Raw genomic sequence first — 25,641 nt, forward strand, 5'->3', positions numbered from 1 at the left:
CCTCATCTTACTTTCACCTTGCCATTATTTCTTGCCATTAATTTTTATTATAAAATATTCAGTCAGTTCAGTTCAGTCGCTCAGTCGTGTCTGACTCTTTGTGACCACATGGACTGTACCACGGCAGGCCTCCAAGTCCATCACCAACTTTTGGAGTTTACTCAAACTCATGTCCATTGAGACAGTGATGCCATGCAACCATCTCATCCTCTGTTGTCCCCTTTTCCTCCCACCTTCAATCTTTCCCAGCATCAGGGTCTTTTACAATGAGTCAGTTCTTCACATCAGGTGGCCAAAGTATTGGAGCTTCAGCATCAGCCCTTCCAATGAATATTCAGGACTGATTTCCTTTAGGATGGACTGGTTGGATCTCCTTGCAGTCCAATGGACTCTCAAGAGTCTTCTCCCATACCACAGTTCAAAAGCATCAATTCTTCAGGGCTCAGCTTTCCTTATAGTCCAACTCTCACATGCACATATGACTATTGGAAAAACCATAGCTTTGACTAGATGGACCTTTGTTGGCAAGGGATTGTCTCCGCTTTTTAATATGCTGTCTAGGTTGGTCATAACTTTTCTTCCAAGGAGCAATGGTCTTTTAATTTCATGGCTGCAGTCACCATCTGCAGTGATTTTGAAGCCTTCCAAAATAAAGTCTGTCACTGTTTCCACTGTTTCCCTGTCTATTTGCCATGAAGTGATGGGACAGGATGCCATGATCTTAGTTTTCTGAATGTTGAATTTTAAGCCAACTTTTTCACTCTCCTCTTTCACTTTCATCAAGAGGCTCTTTAGTTCTTCGCTTTCTGCCATAAGGGTGGTGTCATCTGCATATCTGAGGTTATTAATGTTTCTCCCGGCAATCTTGATTCCAGTTTGTGATTCATCCAGCCCAGCGTTTCTCATGATGTACTCTGCATATAAGTTAAATAAGCAGGGTGACAATATACAGCCTTGATGTACTCCTTTCCCAATTTGGAACCAGTCTGTTGTTCCATGTCCAGTTCTAACTGTTGCTTCCTAACCTGCATACAGATTTCTCAGGAGGCAGGTCAGGTGGCCTGGTATTCCCATCTCTTGAAGAATTTTCCATAGTTTGTCGTGATCCACACAGGCAAAGGCTTTGGCATAGTCAACAAAGCAGAAGTAGATGTTTTTCTGGAACTCTCTTGCTTTTTCGATGATCCAATGGATGTTGGCAATTTGATCTCTGGTTCCTCTGCCTTTTCTAAAACCAGCTTGAACATCTGGAATTTCTCGGTTCATGTACTGTTGAAGCCTGGCTTGGAGAATTTTGAGCATTACATTACTAGCATGTGAGATATTGCTTTACTTCTTTGATGAGCCTCTAAATTTAAATTAAGAGATTCAAATAAAGTGAGCAGCTCATATAAATAATTATAAGTGGTAAGTACTGACACAGTCAAGCTCAGTTGTGCTGTGTTGGTACTGAATATGAGGGAGCAGGAAATTTCTCTAAACTCTATATGAAAAACTCAGACCCATAATGTAGAAGGAAACAGGAAGTCAGGCTTAGTAATTTCTCTCATTGGAGCATCTCACATCTTGGATGTTCTAGGACTGTGACTTCAAACTCTCTCCTTTTTCTTCCCTGATCTCCATGTTCAGTGCCTGCCTTACAGTACAGATCTAAGAAATGTTACAAAGGGAGACTTCTTGCCCCCAAATATCTTCTTTGTTGCCTAAAATTCTACCAGACATAGGTTTGTTTGGACAGCCAGCAATTGCCTGTGGATAAGTACAGCTTTATAAAACTAACAGAACTTTAGAGAGCCCAAACAATTCTCTTTTTATAAATGAGGAAATTGAGGCTCCTTGAGGTAAAGCAATTTGCCCAAAGGTGTACAGTTTATAAATGTTAAAAACCAGGACTGGAAGTCTTGACTCAGAACCCAAAGTGTATCAGAAAATAGATTTTTTAAAGAATTGCATGGCACAGTATAGTTCGTTATATATATTTAGTATATACTTGGGCTTTCCTTGTAGCTCAGTCAGTTAAGAATCTACTTAGCATTTGTAACATTCTCTACTGAAGGAGTGTTGCCGCTGGAGCTGGTGGGAAACCACCTAGCTCTTATGGGTTCAGTATTCATCTACGTATGACGGTCATGAAAATGAAAATGGAAATCCAGTAGAGCAGGAAGAGGCAGACTGGGAAAATAAATATGTGAGAACAAGAAGCAATAAACCGCAGAGGGAAAAGAAGTAAAGGATAAGACTGTAAGGGGAAGCAGAGGCAAATGGGAAAGATAGAAACAAAAACAGTAGTGAAAGAGATAGAAGAAGGAGAATAAAAGGGAGCAAAATAAAAACAGCCCAGTCCAATGGGACTATGAGAATGAAAAGTGAGTAAGAAAGATACAGTAAAGACTAATAAATGAAAGAGATGAGGAATGCCCCCCATAGGCAGTCAGATGTTCAACCACAAGTTGTAAATAGCAGATGGAACATCACATTTAATGCTTAATACTAAAAGAAATTGGATATGTATTGTACTTTCTAAGTTGTGGAGAGGCACCAGTATGTTGCCCTAAAATGAAATCAACCCAACAGTTAAAAAAGTAAACCAATAAATAAAACCCAAAACTTTCTGGATAAAATTTTAGAAGGAGGAACTTCATTAATATATTAATAGATTTTTGGTCTACAGGGAAGTAGTTACACTGGGCTATTAAAAACAACTGTCACCATAGGTAGGGTCTATCTTCCTTTAAAGATGCAAATTAGGCAAGGACTCTCAAATGTTACTTCGGATAAGAAAGTTACAATTATCTGCTATAATAATGTGCTCTTTGGTTCTTGCTTTATTTCACAGTGGCTTTAATTAAAGGTCTAGTGATGTCGGAAAGTCACATTAATTATTCATCTGCAAACATTTACATAGACTTCCCTGCTCCCCTTCAATAAATTATCAACTTCACATCTCCATAATTTAATCAAAATGACTAAAAATACACCATCTCCAGTCCCTGCCCCTCCTCTCTGGGCTTTGTCTCTTTAGGATTATTTGTTACTGGAGAAGACTTCCCACTGTTATGAATAAAGAAGAGAAGAAAATCTGTCTGCTGAAATTGTGTGGCTAGTGTTTACTTTTTTTTCCCCACACTGTCATATTGATTGGAATAAAGCTGTGGTTTGCAAATGTCCATAATTTTTTTGGAGCAAGATAAGAGGTACTGTGGAATCATGCTATTATTAAAAGACAACATGATGTTGGGATATATTAATAGAAGCATAATAATTCAAGAATAAAGCAGCAGTTTCTCCTATAATTCTCTGAGTGTGAAGAATCAAAGCTTTAACCACTAAGCCTATAGAAAAATCTTCAAAAGGGAAACTTCTAAGGGTTACAGTTGAAGGACAAGAATAAGTACAGTTAGACAGCCAAATGTAAGATTAGAAATACCACTTAAGAAAAATTTCTCAAGAAGAGAAAATGTTTGATTTGATAAATAGTTACTTAGTAAGTCTACAGTTTGATCTAACTCTTAAAGGTATGTTGGCAAATGGTTAATTCCAAGGACTCATAAAGGATGGGAATGGGAAGAACATGGACTTTGGAGTCAGCTGGACCTGAGTTCAAATCTGAATTCGGCCATTTATGAGTGCTCTGATTCCAGACACTTACTGAAATTTTCAAAGTCTTATTGATAATGCCTTGGCCCAGAAGCATTTATTTGATCACAAGGAGCAGAAATCTATTCAAGTCCAAGTTAGCACAGCAGATTCACTATAAGGAAACAAAGGAATCCCATGGAACACACATACGCTAAATAGAGCCTGGCTTTAGAGAACTGGAAATTTACAGACAGCTTTTCTTTTTCTCTGGATAGTCTCCTAGATTCTCTTATTTATGATTCCTGTCTTAAGATTTGTATTTCCTGAATTAAAAAGGATCTAGGTAAGTGGAAGTATATCTCGTGTTTGTGGATCCGAAAACTTAATATTGTTGAGAGAACCATACTCCATAAATTGACCTGGAGAATCATACAGTCCCTATCAAAATTCCAGCTTTTTTTTTTTTCTCGTGTATATTGTCAAGCTGACTCTAAAATTCACATAGAAATCCCAGGAGAACTAGAATGATCTTGAAAACAAAGTTGGAAGGGTCATATCTGGTGATTTCAAAACTTAATACAAAGCTACAGGAATCAAGACAGTGCGGTTATGGTGTGAAAATAGACCTATCCAGTGGAATATAATTGAGAGTTCCAAATAAATCCATACATTTACGGTCAGTTTATTTTTGACAAAGATGCCGGAATATTCAATGGTAAAGAATAGTCTTCTCAATAGCGGGCACTGAAGCAACTGGATATTCATACATCAAAGAATGAAGTTGGACCTTTGCCTGCAGCACATGCAAAAATTAACTTAAAATGGGTCAAAGACAGAAAGTTAAAAGTGTAAAACTCTCAGAAAGAAAATTAGTCTGTATCATTATGACCTTGGATTAGGGGATGGTTTCTTAAATATGACACTAAAAGTGCAGGCAACAAAAGCAAAAGCAGATAATTTGGATTACATCAAAACAAAAATATTTGTATATCAAAGGACACTATCAAAAGACTGAAAAGACAATCCACAGAATGGGAATATGTGCTTGCAAATAATTTATCTGATAAGAGTCTAGTATTCAGAATATATAAAGGACTCCTGCAGCTCAGCAGGAGAAAAAGGCTCAAAATGAAAAGCAACACAATTTAAAAATAGGCTAAGGACTTGAATAAACATTTCTCTGAAGAAGATACACAATTAGCCAATAAATACGTTAAGACGCTCAGTATCATTAGAAATCAGGAAAACACGTGTCAAAACCACAAGGAAATACCACTTCACACCTACTAGGAACTGTAATCAAAGAGGTAATAATAATCAGTGAGATGATAATAAGCGTTGGTTAATATGTAAGGAAACTGGAAACTTTAAACACTGTTAGGGAGAGTGTAAAATGGTATCACCACTTTAGAAACAGTCTGGCAGTTCCTCAAAATGTTAAACAGAGTTTGCTACATGACCCAGCAATTCTAATACCAAAAGACAAAAACTTGTACATGAGTGGTCATGGAAGCATTATTAGTAATAGCCTAACATGGAAACAGTTCACATATCCATCAACTGAAGAATGGATAAACAAAATATATTGTTGTATATCCATACAATGATTTCATAAGAGGAATAAAGTTCTGATGCATATTAGAACATGGCTGAGCCTTGAAATAAACTATTAAGTGAAAGAAAACTGCCATAGAAAACCACAGACTGTATGATTCTGTGTATATGAAATGTCCAGCGTATAAAAATAGATAGAGACAGAAAGTATATTAGTGGTTACCTAGGCATTGGAATTGGAGACTGACTGAAGATATATATGGAGTGTCTTTGGGGTGATGAAAATATTCTAAAATTTGCAGTGGTGATGGTTGTATAACTTTGTGACTATACTAAATATCATTGAGTTGTACACCTTAAATTGGTGAATAATGTGATACATGAATTAAGTCTCAATAAGGCTTTTTAAAAAAAATTCATATTTTCTGACCTGTGGTGACTCTAGCTTACTTACTGGGAGCCATGGGGGAAGGATTTAATGTGACATCTAAGGCTCCCAAGCCAGGCTTCAACAGTATGTGAACTGTGAACTTCCAGATGTTCAAGCTGGATTTAGAAAAGGCAGAGGAACCAGAGATCAAATTGTCAACATCCATTGGATCATCAAAACAGTGAGAGAGTTCCAGAAAAACATCTACTTCTGCTTTGTTGACTATGCCAAAGCCTTTGACTGTGTGGATCACAACAAACTGTGGAAAATTCTTCAAGAGATGGGGATACCAGACCACCTGACCTGCCTCCTGAGAAATCTGTATGCAGGTCAGGAAGCAACAGTTAGAACTGGACATGGAACAACAGACTGGTTCCAAATTGGGAAAGGAGTACATCAAGGCTGTATATTGTCACTCTGCTTATTTAACTTATATGCAAAGTACATATGAGTACATCATGAGAAACGCTGGGCTGGAGGAAGCACAAGCTGGAATCAAGATTGCCGGGAGAAATATCAATAACCTCAGATACGCAGATGACACCACCCTTATGGCAGAAAGCGAAGAAGAACTAAAGAGCCTCTTGATGAAAGTGAAAGAGGAGAGTGAAAAAGTTGGCTTAAAGCTCAGCATTCAGAAAACTAAGATCATGGCATCCTGGTCCATCACTTGATGGAAAGTAGATGGGGAAACAGTGGAAACAGTGACAGACTTTATTTTGGGAGGCTCCAAAATCACTGCAGATGGTGACTGCAGCCGTGAAATTAAAAGACACTTGCTCCTTGGAAGAAAAGCTATGACCAACCTAGATAGCATATTAAAAAGCGGAGACATTCCTTTGCCAACAAAGGTCCATCTAGTCAAAGCTCTGGTCTTTCCAATAGTCATGTATGGATGTGAGAGTTGGACTATAAAGAAAGTTGAGCACCAAAGAACTGATGCTTTTGAACTGTGGTATTGGAGAAGACTTTTGAGAGTCCATTGGACCGAAAGGAGATCCAACCAGTCCATCCTAAAGGAAATCAGTCCTGAATATTCATTGGAAGGGCTGATGCTGAAGCTGAAACCCCAATACTTTGGTCACCTGATGCGAAGAACTGACTCATTTGAAAAGACCTTGATCCTGGGAATGATTGAAGGCGGGAGGAGAAGGGGACAACAGAAGATGAGATGGTTGGATGGCATCACCGACTCAATGGACATGAGTTTGAGTAAGCTCCGGGAGATGGTGACAGACAGGGAAGCCTGGCATGCTGCAGTCCATGGGGTCACAAAGAGTCAGACACAACTGAGCGACTGAACCGAACTGAACTGAAGGCTTCCAGGAGCATATCATGGCATCCAGTCCCATCAATTCATGGCAAATAGATGGGGAAACAATGAAAATGGTGACAGATTTTATTTTCTTGGGCTCCAAAATCACTGTAGATGGTGACTGCAGCCATGAAATCAAAAGATGCTTGCTCCTTGGATGAAAAGCTGTGAGCAAACTAGACAGCATATTAAAAAGCAGAGACAGTACTTTGCCGACAAAGGTCCATCTAGTCAAAGCTATGGTTTTTCCAATAGTCATATGTGGATTTGAGAGTTGGACTATAAAGAAAGCTGAGCACCGAAGAATTGATACTTTTGAACTGTGGTGTTGGAGAAGACTCTTGCAAGTCCTTTGGACTGCAAGGATATCAAACCAGCCCATCCTAAAGGAGATCAGTCCTGAATATTTGTTGGAAGGACTGATGCTGAAGCTCCACTACTTTTGTCTCCTGATGTGAAGAACTGACTCCTTGGAAAAGACCCTGATGCTGGGAAAGATTGAAGGCAGGAGAAGAAGGGGACGACAGAGGATGAGATGGTTGGGTGGCATCACTGACTCGATGGACATGAGTTTGAGAAAGCTCCGGGAGTTGGTGATGGACAGGGAAGGCTGGAGTGCTATAGTCCATGGGGTCGCAAAGAGTCGGACATGACTGAGCAACTGAACTGAAGTCTCCCAAACTGGGTCACAGCTTCTCAAAAATGGAATTTGAGAGTAATTGATGGTTATTTTCTAATATAAAAATACTCTGTATATCTCAATATTGGGAGAGTTCAATGAGATATAAGAAACACCAAGAAAAGTGCCTAATTAGGTTCTCCTTTACCAAATTGATTTACCTTTCACTTCTTGAAAGATTGAAACAACCATGGTTAGGTATATTACAATTCTTTGTGGCACGGTTGCCCAGGAAGGTGAGGCAAGCTGAATCTATGAAAGTGACAAGGTGAAAGTGAAAGTGTAGTCGCTCAGTTGGGTCTGACTCTTTGTGATCCTATCGATTGTATGTAGCCGCCAGGCTCCTCAGTCTGTGGGATTTTCCAGGCAAGAATACGGGAGTGGGTTGCCATTTCCTTCTCCAGGGTGTCTTCTGGACCCAGGGATTGAACTCAGGTCTCCTGCACTGCGGGCAGGCTCTTTATGGTCTGACATGGCAAATGGTTTTTAAATTTGGTATTCTTAGTTTTGAACTTTTGATAGGGGGTGAACTACTGAGTTTATGTAGTTAAATTTGATACTCTGGATTTCTAATACAATTTTGCTATATGAGTGTGATTTTTCAGATAAGGCTTGGTCTGTGGGCTCAATCTTAATCAGATCTCTCATTTGACTGTGGCACTGTGCTGGTCATGAATAACCATCAGTGTTTCTATTCATGTTTTCTTGTATGTTTCCTCTGAGAGAGCAGCCATAAACAGGTAGCAACTCCTGCATGGTCACCTCGGGGACCTCTGATTATGTAAACTAAGCTTTTCTCAGAAGTATGAACATTTATTTTGGTATCAGTTTCTTTATATCCTCAGTATAAACTAGATTCAAGTAGATCAGATCTTTTTATAGTTACACAGTTGTGCTTGGCTCCATTGGTGATGGAGAGCAGAATGCATTGGCACTGGTTACTTTGACATAGCCAGAAGTATCTCTGAATCCCGCATAGTCTCAGAATATACAAAATTGCTTAGCATTTTGAGAGCCAGGTTCCGGATGATATTAAACACTTTTGCTATAGATAAATATAGGGCAGTACTGCTGGTACTTCTGCATCTGTTTCTACATGGTTTATTTTTAATATGCTGCTTTCACACTACATGTTGTCACCACTTCGTGTTATAATAGGTGGAGTGGGAGAGCGGATAGAAGATGGAGTTTATAGTCAGACAGACATGTCAATTCCCCATTCTTTCTAAAAACAGGAAGTACATTCCCTGTATATGTCAGTTCACCTTTGTGTGATGAACATAATTCTTCTTCCTGAGTTATGTTGAGGAGTAAATAGTGTATGTAGAACCATCCTGCACATCCTCTTGCTGAGGACCTAGGGTTAAAAGTTAGACTATTTTCTTCTTTGGTCTAGAAGAACTGTGATACAGGGAATATAGCGTGTGGTCTAAAGTCAGAACATCTGAATTCCAACTTCACAACTTACATAGTCTTGGTTAAGGGGCCTTATGGACCTCAGTTTCTGCCTTTGTAAGTGGAAGATATTTCCCAGTAGTATTGCTGTCAGGGTTAAATGAGACAATGCAAAATGCCCTGCACCCAGCAGAGGCTCAACAATGATCACTCCTCCTACCCAGTGCTTTTCCTCCCAGAGTTGTCTCCTACTTTAGAGAATCATTGCTATGTGGAATTGCAGGGCTGGGAAGATAGAGATCTCCATTGCCATTGCCATGACAACAGAATCAGAGATGTGAAAAATTTCCTCCCAAAGCAGTGAGCAACTGTTAACAAATAGCACCTTTTTAATCGGTAGCAAGTATCTGATTTCTTTCCTCCTCTTTCCCTCTTTGCTTTAACTAGTGTCACTAATCCTAGTTGTTTACTGTGAAAAGGCCAAAAGGAGAGGATGGAGACTGATTTTTTGATTGGGTAAATGTTAGCAGTGATATCTAATACATTATGTCACCCACCTTTTAATTGCTGGCTGCAGAATACTGTAGAATGTACCTGGGGTTTTATTATTATCTGAAATTTAGACATTTACTAAGTCAGTATATGCATTTTCAGATGTATTTAAATTATACTTTACAATCTTTACAAGTTAAAATAGTTGTCTAGTCTTTCTTTCACCCTCCAAATAGGATTATTTCTAAGAGGAATTTTTCTCCTCTTTGATATGACATACCTAAAGTTGACTCAGTTAATTTCTGTAGTAATATATTTCACTCCCTCACAGTTGTTATGGCTTTAATTAGTAACCCAATCTACTAAAACTTAAGCCTCTTCTCTCTCTTACCAATGATACAGATATATTGATAGACGGTCGTCACTAATAAAATATATCTTTATATGCTCTATCAAGAAATATTACAATTACAATCTCTTCTCTAAGATAAATAGACTGTTGTCCTTTTATTACATTACATAGTATAATGCTATTTTAAAATAATACATTCCACATAAAACATATTTTAAAAGATTGCACTGAAAGCCTAATTCCTTAAAAGCCAAGTTTGGTAGAAATCTGTGACCAAGGTCAAGGTTCAGAGATCAGTAAAGAAGTCATTTCACAAAGAAGGTTAGATGGCAAGTGGTTCTGTCTTAGAAAGCAGAGAGTGTGTCCCTGTATGTTATGGCCCAGTATTCTTGCATCAAACTGATGAAACAAGTGCCAATTCATTGTTCCTGGAATCACCAAAGCTGTCCTGGAAGTACCAATCAATACAGGACCCAAGAAACATTCCCAATAGCTAAGCTTTAGTTTGAGGTACCACCAGGTGGCGCTAAACCACAGCTAGGACTGGAATAGATACGGATCTAGCAACAGGACCTCTGGAATTCATGGCCAGTTAGCCAATGTATCAACCCAGTTATTTTTTTTAACCTCATACTACTGTTGCTATGCATTTTGCATGCTATAATTGTTTATTTTACACTCAACAATTATGTCTGGATTTTTCTACGCCTGTTAAATTGGTGAGGGACTGCATGGAAGCTCTGCACTTTTAGTAATGGGGGAAGGACAGGGTAGGATTGGTTGTGAGAAAAAAGTATTTGTTAAAGCAAATAAGCCTTGAAGTCTCGCATTTCAAAGGTCCATACACAAGTTTGCTCAGTTTGTTCTATGGATATATCTTGATTCTAAACACTAAATGAATTCAAATATTTGCTTATGGCTGCAAAAATTTTTGGTGAAAATAAAAACTCCACAAAATGGATATTTTATCCCCATGACGGCAGACTTTCAGACAGAGTCAGTGATCTACACTAATGATAACAAGAATGGCAGATAACATTACTTGCCAGGCCAATTATCTGCCAGTCCCTAGTAGTAGTAGTGTTAGTTACTCAGTCGTGTCTGACTCTCTGAGACCCCATGGACTGTAGCCTTCCAGGTTCCTCTGTTCATGGGATTCTCCAGGTAAGAATACTGGAGTGGGTTGCCATTCCCTTCTCCAGAGGATCTTCCCGACCCAGGGATCAAACCTGAGTCTCTTGCTTTGCTGGCAGATTCTTTACTGTCTGAGCCACCAGCTAAGTCCCTATAATAGGCATTTTCACATATGGTACCTCATTGAATCTTTATGATAACCATGAAGTAGGAAATAAAATAATTTTTATAAAGGATACAGTTGAGGCATAGAGAGGTTAAGTGACTTTCTAAAAATCATTAAAAAATAAAGCAGAGTTGAAACTGAGCAAACCTTTTGTCATTTAGAAGTTCAAATGCAAACTCTACATTTGCATTTGCCATATTTGATTCTAGATATCAAAAAGGTCCATGATAGAAACCTGCCAAGACCCCTAGAACAAGAAGAAGTGTACTATTTCCAGAAATTTGACGTACAATATAAAAACATCTGGCTATTTAAAAAGCTACGGTAGATTCTTAGTAAGAGCCATGTTACAGATATATAAAATTTACTTAAGAGTAGGTCTCTTAGCCTTGGTTCCCATGAATATTTGATTTGAGTCAAAGGCATATTTAGAGCTGGTTTATTTAAAAAGCAATTTCAGAAGAGAGGGTTAATTGATGAGGGAGTGAACAGGGAGGGAGGAAGAGCCAATTAGGTCGTGTTCATTGTCAGCTGGTTACTATTGATCATGCCAGCATCTTCTGAGGAGATTTCAAACTGAGAACTGTAGCTTGTATGCAAGGGAGAAGGATTATCCATTGGCTCCATCCCTCATTGGTCAAGAAGTGTCCCTGTAAGTGTGGACATCCCTGTGCTACCAGATTCCTGCCGGTGTCCCAGGCAACAGTGTCAGAGAAGCTCCCGAGCAGGGAGGGGTACTTGGTATAGGCCACTGTGAAGCAAGTCACTGTCAGCTTATTCAGTGAGAAGCTGAGCTAAGCCTTCAGCAAAGGCTGGAATAAGAGGTAGGGCTGAGAAGATCTGAAATAGTGCACAAGAAAGGTCTCTAATACTGGGGGAGCTTTCCTTTAGAATCATAGAGTATTAACATGTGGGTTTTGGTAATAATGAGTAAATACATGTTAATTTTTCTAAAATGGTATTAAAGCTATGAACCAACTTATTAGAATTAAAATATCTTTGAGGCCATCCAACTTTTTCCTTATTGTGTTACTATAAACATCAGTGTGCCTCACTGTTTTTTAATTTGAATTCTATTTTTATGGGTTACTTCCGATTTTATTATTAATGGTGCACAGAATCCAGATATTATTGATTCCTTCAAGCTCATTAATTATAAAAGTTTAGATTAATTTTTAAGTGGGATGTATCCATTTAATTATGCAAGTCTGTATCTTTTAAGGGAGAATATTCATGAACAGATTCAGAAGACAGACTAACATCTAAATCAACATTTTTTTAATATTAAAAAGTAGCAGAAGTATTATCAGTTCCGATAGTTAATCAGGTTGCTAATTCAAATAGAGCTATCAAGGTCTAGTGGAAAGAACAGTGGCCTTTGAGTCCAGAAGTTTGGTTTTTACTATGTGGTTTTTACTACTTACAGAGTTGAGTGATCTTGACAAAGCCGTTCAAAGCATCTCTGAATCTCAGTTTTCTTCAGTTGAAAACATGAGTAAAACCATATATCTCACAGGGTTTTTTTGTGAGGATTTATATGAGACTACATACATGGAAATATATAACACGGTGACTAGCATATAGTAAGTATGCCATAAATATAGATGAAATTAAATCTGAAATGTATACCCAACTGAGTATACAGATCCACATGCTGATATGTGTGTTACCAGACCAGAGGCCATCTTTTTGAAATATCTGGTTCTTGTTATGGCTTGTTTCTTCATATCTTTTGAGTGCTAGCCCAGAAAGATCTCTGATGGCTCTCATCAAGTACAACTTTCCCCATCTGAAGTATGTTAGTGAGTATCTCTAATGTCCTTCTAGAAAGGGAGAAACCTCAGAACACTTTAATCCTAAAGACAGTGTTCTTTGTGGCAAACAACAGAAATGGATGGTGATTAAAGCAGAGAAAGTCTAGGATGTTGGGTAACTCGTGGAAAAGATGGGAAGTCTAAAGGATCAGAAAAGAAGCCACAACCCATGGAAGCTAGGTAGCCAAAATGACACTGTAGGAACAATCCAGTGAGGACTCACTGGACAGTTCCTGGCACCACTACCACTGCTGGCACCGTGTACTGGATGCCATACCTGGCTGCCCTGACTGCACGCTGGTTGCTAGGAGGCGGGGAAGCGCTTCTGGCTTCTGCAGTGGAGAGTGTGCTCTGCTTCCCATTGAGAATCAAACCTCGGGGAATTCTATGAACACTGGAAGAGGGCCTTGATGTTTAACAGTTAAAAAATATTAACAATCAAAACATTTGAGTCTATCCCTTCTGATACCCAACATCTGCCCATACATTTTTCTTTATGTTTGCACTTAAAAACGGGCTTCCCTGGTAGCTCAGTTGGTAAAGAATCCGCCTGCAATTTAGGAGACCTTTGTTCAATTCCTGGGTGGGGAAGTTCCCCTGGAGAAGAGATAGGCTACCCACTCCAGTCTTCTTGCGCTTCCCTAGTGGCTCAGATGGTAAAGAATCCACCCGCAACGCGGGAGACCTGGGTTCGATCTCTGGGTTGGGAAGATCCCCTGGAGGAAGACATGGAAAGCCACTCCAGCATTCTTACCTGGAGAATCCCCATGGACAGAGAAGCTTGGCGGGCTACAGTCCATGGCGTTGCAGAGTCAGACACGACTGAGCGACTAAGCACCGCACAGCACATACTTAAAAACTAGAATCCCCATGGACAGAGGAGCCTAGTGCACTACAGTTTATGGCATCTCAGAGTCAGACACGACGGAACGACTAAGCACAGCACAGCACATATTTAAAAACATTCCTAATAGCTGAACTTTAATTGAGGTACTACCAGGTGGCAATAAACCACAGCCAGTTCAGGAATAGATAAGGATCTAGCAACAGAACTCCTGGAATTCCTGGCCAGCTATTAATCCAGAAGGAGAAGAGGGCAGCAGAGGATGAGATGGTTGGATATCATCTCGGGCTCAATGGACACTTGTTCATTTGCTCAGTCGTGTCTGACTCTTTGCGACCCCATGGACCGCAACACTCCAGGTTTCCCTGTCCTTCACCATCTCGCTGAGCTTGCTCAAACTCATCCAGTTGTCATCCAGTTGTCTCGTTCAGTGGACATGAACTTGGGCAAACACCAGGAGATAGTGAGAGACAGGGAGTCCTGGTGGGCTGCAGTCCATGAGGTTTCAAAGAGTTGGACATTACTTAGTGACTGAAAAACAATACTTAAAAAATACATAATGCACGTATCTTCCTTACATTCGAAAATCACCCAATTCTTCTCTTCCATTTTAGAAGACAACCTAAAGTCTAATATTAGTTACATTTTCCAGATTTAAGTTCAATGGGTTGTTCTTCTGTCTTGCTATTATTCAGTCTGTGGACTGACTGTAAAGTTACCTACCACCATCACGTCTAAATAAAATAGTAAAGGAAAAGGAAAGAAACAGAAAGCTAGTTAAAATTATAACTATATAAATGACACAGGAAGAAATGAAATTATTGAGGCTACAGACCTTATTTCTGAAACGAACCTTTTTCAACCCTAAATCTTAGAGGTTATTTTAGTACTCTCTTAGAAAGCATCTGAGTTTCATTCCATGCGTTGAGCCCAGAATTTAGGAATTAAAGCATGTTATTTTCTTTCTTTAAGCAGTCTAGTGCCATTAAATGTAGTCCTACCCTATAGTTCTTCATGCTGAGTTTACTGTTCTCCAGGAGTGGGAACCAGCTTTCTCAAAGCCTTGCTTTCATAAGAACTTAATGAAATGGTTGTATAATTTTTCTCTCCTTTCATCTCTTAATGTAGTGAATAGCACTATTTTTCAGATAACCCAATCTTACATTCCTAAAATAAATCCAGTTGGTGTGATGTATTATCCTTTTCATATTTCACTGGACTTGATTGCTAATATGCATTTGCATCTCTTGAGATGATGAAAGCTAGACCCTTTTCCTTTCTTCCATTATATTTGCCAATATTTGATATTCAGTATAATACTAGCATCATAAATAAGTCGAGGGGTATTTTCTATTTTTTCTGTATTCTCATAGTTTGCAAAAGATTGGAATTTTTAATTTACTGAATATGTGATAAAAAGTGCTGCTAAAATTGTCTGGATCTGAAGATTTATTCGTAGGAAGATTTTAAACTATTACTTTAATTACCTTATTCATATAAGATTATTCAGTTTTTCTGTTTATTTTTGAGCAAGAGTTGATAAGTTATATTTTTCTAGGAATTTGTTCATTTCTTCCAAGTTTTCACATTTATTGGCATAAAATTATTCATTCTCCTTATTTTTAAATGTCTGCAGCATCTATAGTGATGTCTCTTCTTTTTTATTCTGATATTATTTGAGAGCTCACCCTCTCTCATTTTAATTTTTGATTAGTCTCACTAGTCTAGTTAATTTAATTAAACTTCTCAAGGTACCAACTTTTGACTGAGTTTCTCTTCTCTATATGTTTGTTTAATATTTTATTAATTTAACCCTTTTATTATCTTATTCCTTCTAATTTCTTTGGATATATTTTATTTTCCTTGTCAAACTTCTTAAGCTGTACCTTAATTTATTAGAGTTTAGGCTTTCTTCCTTTTTTAAAAAAATCAAAGTACAGTTGATTTACAATACTATGTTAGTTTCAGGTGTATAACAAAATGATTCAGTTACATATACTATTTTTTCCAGATTAGTTTTCATTATAGGTTATTATAAGATATTGAATATTGTTTCCTGTTTTATTTATTTATTTTTTTGAAAGTCTCTCAGTTGTGTTCAACTCTTTGCGACCCCATGGACTTTATAGTCCATGGAATTCTCCAGGCCAGAATACTGGAGTGGGTGGCCTTTCCCTTCTCCAGTGGATCTTCCCAACCCAGGGATCAAACCCAGCTCTCTTGCATTGCAGGTGGATTCTTTACCAGCTCAGCCACCAGGGAAGCCCATTTTCCTATATTATACCTTGTTGCTTATTTAATTTATATATGTATTGTGTATCTGTTAATCCCATATTCCCAAATTATCCCCCTCCCTCTCTTTGCTTTTTGGCAACCATAAGTTTGTTTTCTATGACTGAGAGTTTGTTTCTGTTTTGTAAATAGATTCATTTGTATTATTTTTAGATTCCATGTATAAGTGATATCTATAATATTTGTCTTTCTCTGTCTGAATTTTACTTAGTATTATAAGCTCTAAGTTCATCCATGTTGCTGTAGAGGGCATTATTTCATTCTTTTTTTATGACTGAGTAATAGTCCACCGTGTATATATGTATATATAATACTTCTTTATCCATTCATCTGTTGATGGACATTTAGGTTGCTGCCATGTCTTGGCTATTGTAAATAGTGCTGCTATAATCATTGGGGTGCATGTATCTTTTTGCTTTAGAATTTTTGTCTTTTCTGAATGTATGCCCAGGAGTAGGACTATTAGATAATATGGTAGCTCTATTTTTAATTTAAGAAATCCCCATACTGTTCTCCACAGGGGCTGTACTAGTGTACATTCCCACCAACAGTGTAGGAGGATTCTCTTTTCTCTACACCCTCTCCAGCATTTATTATTTGTAGACTTTTTGATGATAGCCATTCAGACGTGAGCGTGGTGCATTATAGTTTTGATTTGCATTTCTCTAATAATTAGTGACATTGAGCATCTTTTCATGTGCATGTTTGTCAACTGTATATTTTCTTTGGAGAAATGTCTATTTAGGTCTTCTGCCCTTTTTTTGATTGGGTTGTGCTTTTGTTTTGTTTTGATGTTGAGTTTTATGAGGTATTTCTATATTTTGGAAATTAACCCCATATTGGGTGCATCATTTGCAACTATTTTCTCTTAATTTGTAAGGTTTTTTTCATTTTATTTATGGTCTCTTTTGCTATTCAAAAGCCTTTAACTTTGATTAGGTCCCATTTGCTTATTTTTGCTTTTATATCTTTTGCCTTGGGAGGCAGATCTAAGAAAATATTGCTACAATTTATGTCAGAGAATGTTTGTAGGCTTTCATCTTTTTTCATGTAAACATTTAAGGCTCTAAGTTTCCCTCCATATATATATTCTAGTTGTGTTGGACAGGCTTTGATATCTTTATTATTGTTTTCTTCTAAATACTTTAGCTTCCTTTATGATTTAATTTTAGGTTTTGAATTATTTAGAGGTGGCTTTATTAGCATCCAAATGTGTGTGTGTATTCATCCTGTTATTGATATACAGCTTAATATAATTGTGGCCAGAGAATGCATTCTGATTAGTTTCAATCCTGTGAAATTTTGCTTCAATCACTGATTTATCTATTAGAATGGTTATTCATTGTCAGGTGGCTCCATGTTAAAGAATCTGCCTGCCAATGCAGGAGATGCAGGTTTGATCCCTGGGTCGGGAAGACCCCCTGGAGAAGGAAATGGCAACTCACTCCAGTATTCTTGCCTGGGAAATACCAATGGACAGAGAAACCTGGTGGGCTACAGTTCATGGGGTCACAAAATAGTCGTACACAACTTAGCATACATTTCTTAGTGATTAAACAAAACAAGTGTGTAACAAGCACTGTTAAGGTACCAATATTTCAGCCATAAATGAAACAGATCAAAGTCCCAGTCCTCATTGGTTCTATTGAGTGACACAGACAATAAGCAAATGTGATTATTAAGTAAACTGCAGTGTATTAGAGATGGAGTGCTAAAAAAAATACAATAGGGAAAGGTATTTTAAAATGTCTTTAAAATTTTATTTTACATAGAAGGGTCAGCTAAGGCCTCACTTCAGGTGACGTGTAGGACTTAAAGGAAGTGAAAGGAGAGGTATGCAAAAATCTAGTGAAAGAGCAATTTCAGTGGCCCTGAGGTAAACATTTCCTGACAAAGGTTCATCTAGTAAAAGCTATGGGTTTTCCAGTAGTCATGTATGGATGTGAGAGTTGGACTATAAAGAAAGCTGAGTCCCGAAGAATTGAAGCTTTTGAACTGTGGTGTTGGAGAAGACTCTTGAGAGTCCCTTGGACAGAAAGGAGATTGAACGAGTCTATTCTAAAGGAAGTCAGTCCTGAATATTCACTGGAAGGACTGATGCTGAAGCTGAAACCCCAATATTTTGGCCACCTGATGTGAAGAACTAACTTATTTGAAAACAGTCTGATGCTGGGAAAGATTGAAGGCAGGAGGAGAAGGGGACGACAGAGGATGAGATGGTTGGATGGCATCACTGACTTGAAGGATATGAGTTTGAGTAAGCTCTGGGAGTTGGTGATGGACAGGGAGGCCTGGCGTGCTGCAGTCCATGGGGTCACCAAGAGTTGGACATGACTGAGCGAGTGAACTGAACTGAACTGAGGTAAACATGTTCCTGCTTATTCAAGAAACATTGGGGAGATCACTGTAGTGAGAGCTGAATGAGCCAGGGGAAAACAGAAGAAGAGATTAGATAATAGGGGACTAGATCGCACAAGGCCTTGTGGTAAACAGAATAACGTCCCTCTCCCCACCAAACATGTCCACTTCCTAACCCCTAGAGCCCATGGATATGTTGCCTTACATGGCAAAGGGGAATTACGGTTGCAGCTAGAGATAAGATCTTTCTTCAACTGAACTGGAGATGAGGAGATTATCCAAGTGGGCCCCCTCGAATCACAAGAGTCCTTAGGTGCGGGGGGAAGCAGGAGAGAGAGTCAGAGAGATGGTGGTGAGAGAAGGTGAGAGAAGGTCTATGTTGATGGCTCTGAAGATGGAGGAAGGGGGCCATGGGCCACGGAAAACAGATAGACTCTAGAAGCTGAAGAGGTCAGGAAATGGATTCTCCAGAAAGGAACACAGCCCCGCTGCCCTCTGTAGATGAGAAAGCTACCATGTGAGACTTTGGACTTTTGACCTCAGAACTATCAGATAATAATTTGTGTGATTTCATGCCATTACATTTACATTGATTTGTTACCGCAGCAATAGGAATCTGACACAAGCCCTTTTGTTTATAGCAAGGACCTGTACTTTCACTCTCAGTGAGACAGGAAGCCATTGGCAGGACTTGGGTCGGGGAGTGACTTGACCTGACCTTAATAGGGTCACTCTGGATGCTCTGTTGAGGATTCCTTCTTTCTTCTAGATTTTAGCTTGACTTTTCTATATTTTATTGAGAGCTCATCACTTCATGTAAGATTAAAAAAATAACTTCGCATTTTTTGTAAGTTGAGGTCTCTCATCTATTTTGTTGTCACCAGTTAAAGTCTGATATATACTTTAAACGTCTATGAAAAACTCATCGAATTTGAAAAACATAATATTATTGGTTGCTAATACCTCAATATATAGAATCAAGTGACAGAGGTTGAAACAGATTATTTTAGATTCGTGAAAACTGGTAAAGAGAATTTGAAGAATACTTCAAAATTATTTTCCTTATAAGAAAGAAAATACAAAAAATTTTCAGGTGTCATAAAATGCTTCTTATGCTATTGCCCTTTTCAAGTCCTAAAAAAACCTAGCAGTTCTATTTAAAATTTGCCATTATGATGAATTTAATAGCACTTTGTTAAACTGAACCCTGCTCAGAGAATGACTTTGTCTAATAACAAATGTGTTCATACTAAAATGGTTTCAGGGAAAAGAGCTAACTTTTCCCAAGATAAATGAAGATGTGGAACTTCACTTCAGCAATACTCACCATAGTGATAGGGATTGGCTACAGTGAGGGGGTGGGGGCAGAGATGCTGTTTGCCCTCCTGTAAGTCTTATCTAGCAAGCATTAACAGAGGCGTAGGCAAAAACAGATATAAGAAAGACTAACCTGTCTATCTAGGTTATAAATTGATCCAAAATTTGAGGAGGATGCTTTAAAATAATAAATGATCTATTTATGTCTTAACATACAATAGACACTTATTAGTTTGCTTGTTGCTTTATTCTAATTATTCCACTATTATCTTCTCTACTCCTTTATTATTATTTCAGACTTTATTGCCTCTTCACAAAGGGGAATGGGGAAGAATTCCTCTCAAATTTTACTTTTAAAAGGATCAGGCTCATAAGAAAAGAACTAAACAGTGCCATTTACAGCAACATGGATGGGCCTAGAGATTGTCTACTGAGCGAAGGAAATCAGAGAAAGACAAATATATGATATTACTTACAGGGAAAGTGAAAGTTGCTCAGTTGTGTCCGACTCTTTTCGACTCCATGGACTGTAGCCTGCCAGGCTCCTGTGTCCATGGAATTCTCCTGGCCAGAATACTGGAGTGGGTAGTGTATCCCTTCTCTAGGGGATCTTCCCAACCCAGGAATCGAACCAGGGTCTCCTGAATTGCAGGCGGACTCTTTACCAGCTGAGCTACCAGAGAAGTGCTTCACTTATATTTGGAATCTAAAAAAAATGTACAAATGAACTTATTTACAAAATAGAAATAGAGTCACAGATGCAGAAACAAACTTATGGTTGCCAGGGGGAAAGTAGGGAGGGGGGATAAACTGGGAGATTGGGATTGACGTATACACACTACTGTATTTAAAATAGGTAACAAATAGGGACCTACTGTATAGCACAGAGAACTCTACTCAATACTCTGTAATGGCCTATATGGGAAAAGAATCTAAAAAAGAGTGGATATCTATAACTATATCTATATATCTAAATGTATAACTGATTCACTTTGCTGTGTAGCAGAAACTAATACAACACAGTAAATAAACTATACTCCAATAAAAATTGGAAAAAAAAAAGGACCAGGCTCTGCTCTAGACTATATATGGTTATAAGTAGTGAGGTTAAAATAGTTACAGAATGAGTTACTGGCTCAAACAAGGATCAAAAAGAAATTTTTGAACTTTATGAATGATATTCTTATAAAACATTCCATAGACATTCTCAAAACATAAATTAACCTTTAATTACATACACGAATGGAGAGGGATAGGTGGTATTAATAATTTAAAATAGCTAATTAAAATAATTTATATTTAGCTTTGTAAAGCCTTATAATTCCCTCCATAGTTTTTCTTTCCTAATTATGTTTCTCCTAAACTAATCATAAATTTAATTTTCTCTTCTTGAATGCAGACTAACTGACTGTGGAAAGAGATGGTCTCGCATTTTGATGGGTGGAGGAGAAAAACTGGTGTAGCACTAAAATTTGAATTTGGATAACTCCTATTTAAATATTGACAGGTTGACTGTATTCGAAGGTCATCAGTGTTTTTTTAATATTTTTTTTAAAATGTGGACCATTTTTAAAGTCTTTATTGAATTTTTTACAACACTGCTTTTGTTGTTTTATGTTTTGGTCTTTTGGTCATGAGGCACGTGACATCTTAGCTCCCCAACCAGGGATCGAACCTATACTCTCTGCATTTGAAGTCAAAGTCCCAACCACTGTAAGAAGACCACCAGGGAAGACTAGGTCATCAGTGGTTTTGATCCAAGATGAATATTCACTGTAACAGAGTCTCTTGCCCCAGTTGTTCCTCTCTGTACTTCTTCCTTGGTCAGATAGAGCAACCCTAGCCCCTCCAGAGGTGAGGGTAGCGCTTGTCTTATTCAAGTTTTACAGCTATTCCTGTGCTGGTGGGTGGTGGTGGTAGTGGGATGAATGTTGGGGAGGCAACAGCAGCGTTCCCCACAAATAGCTTTAAGACATTATGGTGGATATAAATTTCTTTAGATGTTGGTCTATAAAGAGATAAAAGAAAGACTCTGTGGTGTAGTTGAAAACTTTTGGGTTGGTTCCGGCTCTGCCCACTGCTGTCCACTGATCTTTTGGAGACTTAGTGTCTTAGTTGAGTGAAGAAGGGGTAATACTATTTGCCTTACATACTCCTTGGGGTTGCCGTGAAGATCAAATCAGACAATATATGTGAAAGCACTTTGAAATTTATAAAGTATTATACAAATGAAAGATGCTGTCTGTTGCTTTAGCACTCAGAATAATTAAGAGATTTAAAGAAATCCTACTGTGGTTACAAAGGCAGACTAGGATAAAAGAGTTGGTAAAACTCATTACTAATAAAAAATTTACTCAGAGCACATGCCAGGAGTATAAGCTCTGTGAATTAAATAGCACATTTTTTTTCCTTTGTTTCCTGTGAGAGTGTCCTTTTGAAGGCCTCTGTGTGCAGCATTTGGAGTTTCCAGTACTCTGATCTGCTTCCTTTGAGTCCACCATCTACCATCTGCCCCCATGCTTCTGGGCAGCCAGATTGCCTCCTGAAATCTGATCAGTCCCAGTCTCCCTTCAGAAGCCACACTTCTTTTTCAATTAGAAGGACTGTTCCACTGAACTGTGAGCTCTCTATCCTCTCAGTAACACACTAGCTCCTGTTTGGGAAGGCAGAAGTACACTATGGTGACAAAGAGGCAGGACAGCTCTCTTTCTGTGCTGATTCATGACACTGTGGATGTATCCCAAGTGCAACTGGAAGCCATGTAAGGGTAAGGGTCATATATTTTGTCTTCAGCCTTCAACCCAGTGCCTTACACAGTGTACTCAGTAAATATTTACTGAACTGAATTGCCAAAAAAATGTATCATATTAAGTAACTTGCTTCATCAAGGCTTTTCAGCCTCAATTACTAGGTTATTTAATTATAGAATAAGTATTCTATCTCTGTATTTAAATGTAGGATTACAGTGAAGCAAAGTTCTGCCCCAAGTAACACCTTGCTCTTCTCCTTATATTACTGACTCTTATACCCTACTCGGGGCTAGGTTAGAATGTAGGAATATGTACAAGACAAAGTCAGGAACTGAACTGGATGGATTAAAAAAAAACCTAGTCCTTACTCTGGAGTTTAAAAGAATGAATCAAGTGATGAAATATTTAAAATATTAGATTTCTGTTAATATAAAAAATTCTACACTCATATCATTCATTTCTTGACATTAGAGATCTAGTCATGGATTCTAGTAAACTGGAAATAGTTACCAAATTGAGGCATTTAAAATTCATAATCAAACCATATCTTTTCAGGGTATTCTTGTTAAAGGTGACTGGCATTTCTTAATGTGGTTCTTTTTTAAACTTGAAATTGTAACGAAAAGAAAAAGTGCATCCCTAATTCCACCATCTTGATACTATTTTAATTTTTACGAACGTCTCCCAATCTTTGTCCAAATGTATAGGCTTTTTTCTCATTTCTGAGTTGCCCTGGGAGGATTGCATCTGCCAGATGGGGGCTCAGAATTTCTGAATGGCTCCGAGAATTCTAATCTATGCTGCTATAGAAATTAACCAGGACAGTCTGACATTACAGAGAGCGGTATATATGTCCTCAAATCTAGAAGGCTTGGGTGAGAGGCTGAAGTAGAATGGGACTATGAGCTTTAAGAAAGAGAGCAGCAACCTCATTGTTAGAGAAATGAAGATAAGGCTTTATAAGGAAAGATGTAGGCAGATATTTAAGTCAAGTAATTTCAGATGCCATGAAGGTCTCTCTTCCCACCCAACCAAAACAAACAAGAAACAAAAAAATAGAAACCCAACCAAAGTAATCAACTACCACAACAAAAACATCTCTAGTCAACATGAAAATAAATTTTTCTAGTTTAACTACTCAACAAATACTTGAAATTAGTTTAAGAAAGCAAAAAGGTTTAAAACAAAATTTGTAAATACTGTAAGTTGACCTAAGTCTTCCATGGTACAGCCCCTATGCTCCTTTGAAGGAAGAAAGGGGTAGTTAGAAAAATAAAAGATATAGGACAAACTTCATCGATTCTTAACTTTGCCAGGGTCAGGTTCTTTTGGACTATTTAGGCTACAGAAGAAAGGACTGGGAGAAAGTGTAATGGCGAAACAGAAATCTGAAAAGCATCTTGGAGGTTGGGACGCAGGCTGTGGTGAAGTGCCTGGCGGAGCTCTCTGGGGCTCAGGACTGTCACCACGGGTCCGGGGAGCGGATCGGGGCAGGAGAGGGGCTCTGGCTGCCTGCGAGGAGGACGCCCGCCTTCGGTCCCCGGCCCTCGCGGAGGCGTGCGGGGAGCGGGCGTTTCAATTCACAGGTGGCCAGAGCCGCGCCAGCTGCGCGCAGCGCCCGCTCTGCGAGTGGGCCGCCAGGCGTCGCGCTGGAGCCGCGGTTGCCTGGGAGACCGAGAGGGGCGAGTGGGCGGCGCGGAGCCGAGCCGCAGCCGGGCTGCCGCCCGAGTAGCCGGGCGAGAGTTGGGGGGGGAGTGGCTCTCCCCAGGCGGCGCAAGGGGCCGGCGGGTCCTGGGGCAGTGCGAGGTGGCCGTGGCGCCGCGGGGCGAGGCCGGCGAGCCCGGGACGCACCTGCGCGCAGCTCAGCCTCTGCGGAGCCGGGCGGGGCGGGAGCCGCGCTTGCCTCGTCTGCAGGTCCCACCGTCCCAGCCCCGTCGGGCGGACTGCGGCCGGGAGGCTAGTCTGGGAGGTCCCGGCTGCCCCAAGAGCGCCGAGAGCCCGGCCCGCGCCTCGGCTGCCGCGACGAGGAGCCGGGCGGGCGGCGGGCGCTCTCCCCGCGGCCCCGGGATGACTTGTCGGGGCTCCCCTCTGGCGCCTTTGCTGCTCTTCTCTCTGCACGGTGAGTGGCCCTCCCATCCTCTCCCCTCCCGGTGGGGCCAGGCGGGGCCGGCGGGCCGGGGGAGGCTGTCTCGCCGGGGCGGGTTTTGGGAACCCAACTTTCTCGGGGGCCATATTCGTGACTGTCGGCGAGGCTCGCGCTCCCACGCGGAGCCCCCTGCCGGCTCCCCGCACGGCTCAGGTGTTACGATCCGAGAGCTGACTGCGCCCCGCGCCGCGTTACCGCTGGTCCGGAACCGGACTCCGACCGCGACCCCGCTCTTTGCCCCTTTCAGATAACGAACTCCCTTACTTTCTGGGTCCGGGGAGAAACGGGGTTTAGAATCGTTTCCGTTACCAGGCGGCTGCAGGAACACTGGAAATGTTTTTAAAATGATTTGAAACACTTTAAGTTGCAGTTTTCACCAAATCTTTAAAGAGCATGTGCAGGTTATGACTGAAAATGTGATCTTTATTTAAAAAACACAAAAAACTCTACAGTACGTACATTAGATTTGAAAACAATTTATTTTTTAATAATCGAGCTTCTTCCCCAAGGAATTTAAGTCGACTTACAAAAATACATAGAACATAGCCATGTTAGAACAAAAAAAATAAACGTGTTTAGTTTTCTTGTTAACTGTCTTCTAAAAATATCCATTTAAATTTTGATTGCTACTTAGTTTTCTTAAATTTTACGTTCTATGACTAGCTGTCGTGTTGAGACCCTGTTTTCATTTTATACAAGTGACTTTGTGTGTGTGTGTGTGAGTTTCCTGTCCTGTGGAATCAAGTTTTTTTGTTCCATTTAATTCATTGTTGAGATTTACTGAGATTTATTCTGAAGGCTTTTATTTAAAAAGTAGGATAACTGGTTTATGGAGTTTTGTGGTTAATACTGTTTCTTTCTGGAGATACTGGTATGTTTCCCATAATTTTATAACCTTATTTGAACTGTTAATGTACCCATAGATCTTGAAGTAACCTAATTTTAGCTGACTTAAATTTGTACAGATTCATTTTAAGGGAAGGGAGAAAGAAATACAAAACTTTGCATATCTTTTCCATAGGAG

The 25,641-nt window shown here is 39.4% G+C and overlaps 1 protein-coding gene across 17 annotated transcripts in view; it reads left to right on the plus strand.

Annotated features, from left to right (window-relative positions):
* Nucleotides 1-25,641, plus strand: part of IGSF11 (immunoglobulin superfamily member 11) — a 187,655-nt gene that overhangs the window by 28,952 nt on the left and 133,062 nt on the right. For 10 of the 17 annotated variants that reach the window (XM_081572005.1, XM_081571996.1, XM_081572001.1 and 7 more), the window contains exon 1: nt 24,160-24,590. The exons of 5 other annotated variants lie outside the window; for them this stretch is intronic. Coding sequence is in view for 4 of the 12 variants with exons in the window: in XM_081571988.1 (XP_081428114.1) it covers nt 24,539-24,590 (52 nt within the window). In the remaining 8 variants the exon portion in view is untranslated. Of the gene's footprint in view, nt 1-24,159; nt 24,622-25,641 lie in introns of those variants that run through there. 2 more of the 17 variants (XM_081571998.1, XM_081572003.1) reach the window with 1 other exon arrangement.

This window comes from Giraffa tippelskirchi, chromosome 2 (genome assembly GCF_054371585.1).
Source record: "Giraffa tippelskirchi isolate mGirTip1 chromosome 2, T2T-mGirTip1v1.2.pri, whole genome shotgun sequence".
NCBI lineage: Eukaryota > Metazoa > Chordata > Mammalia > Artiodactyla > Giraffidae > Giraffa > Giraffa tippelskirchi.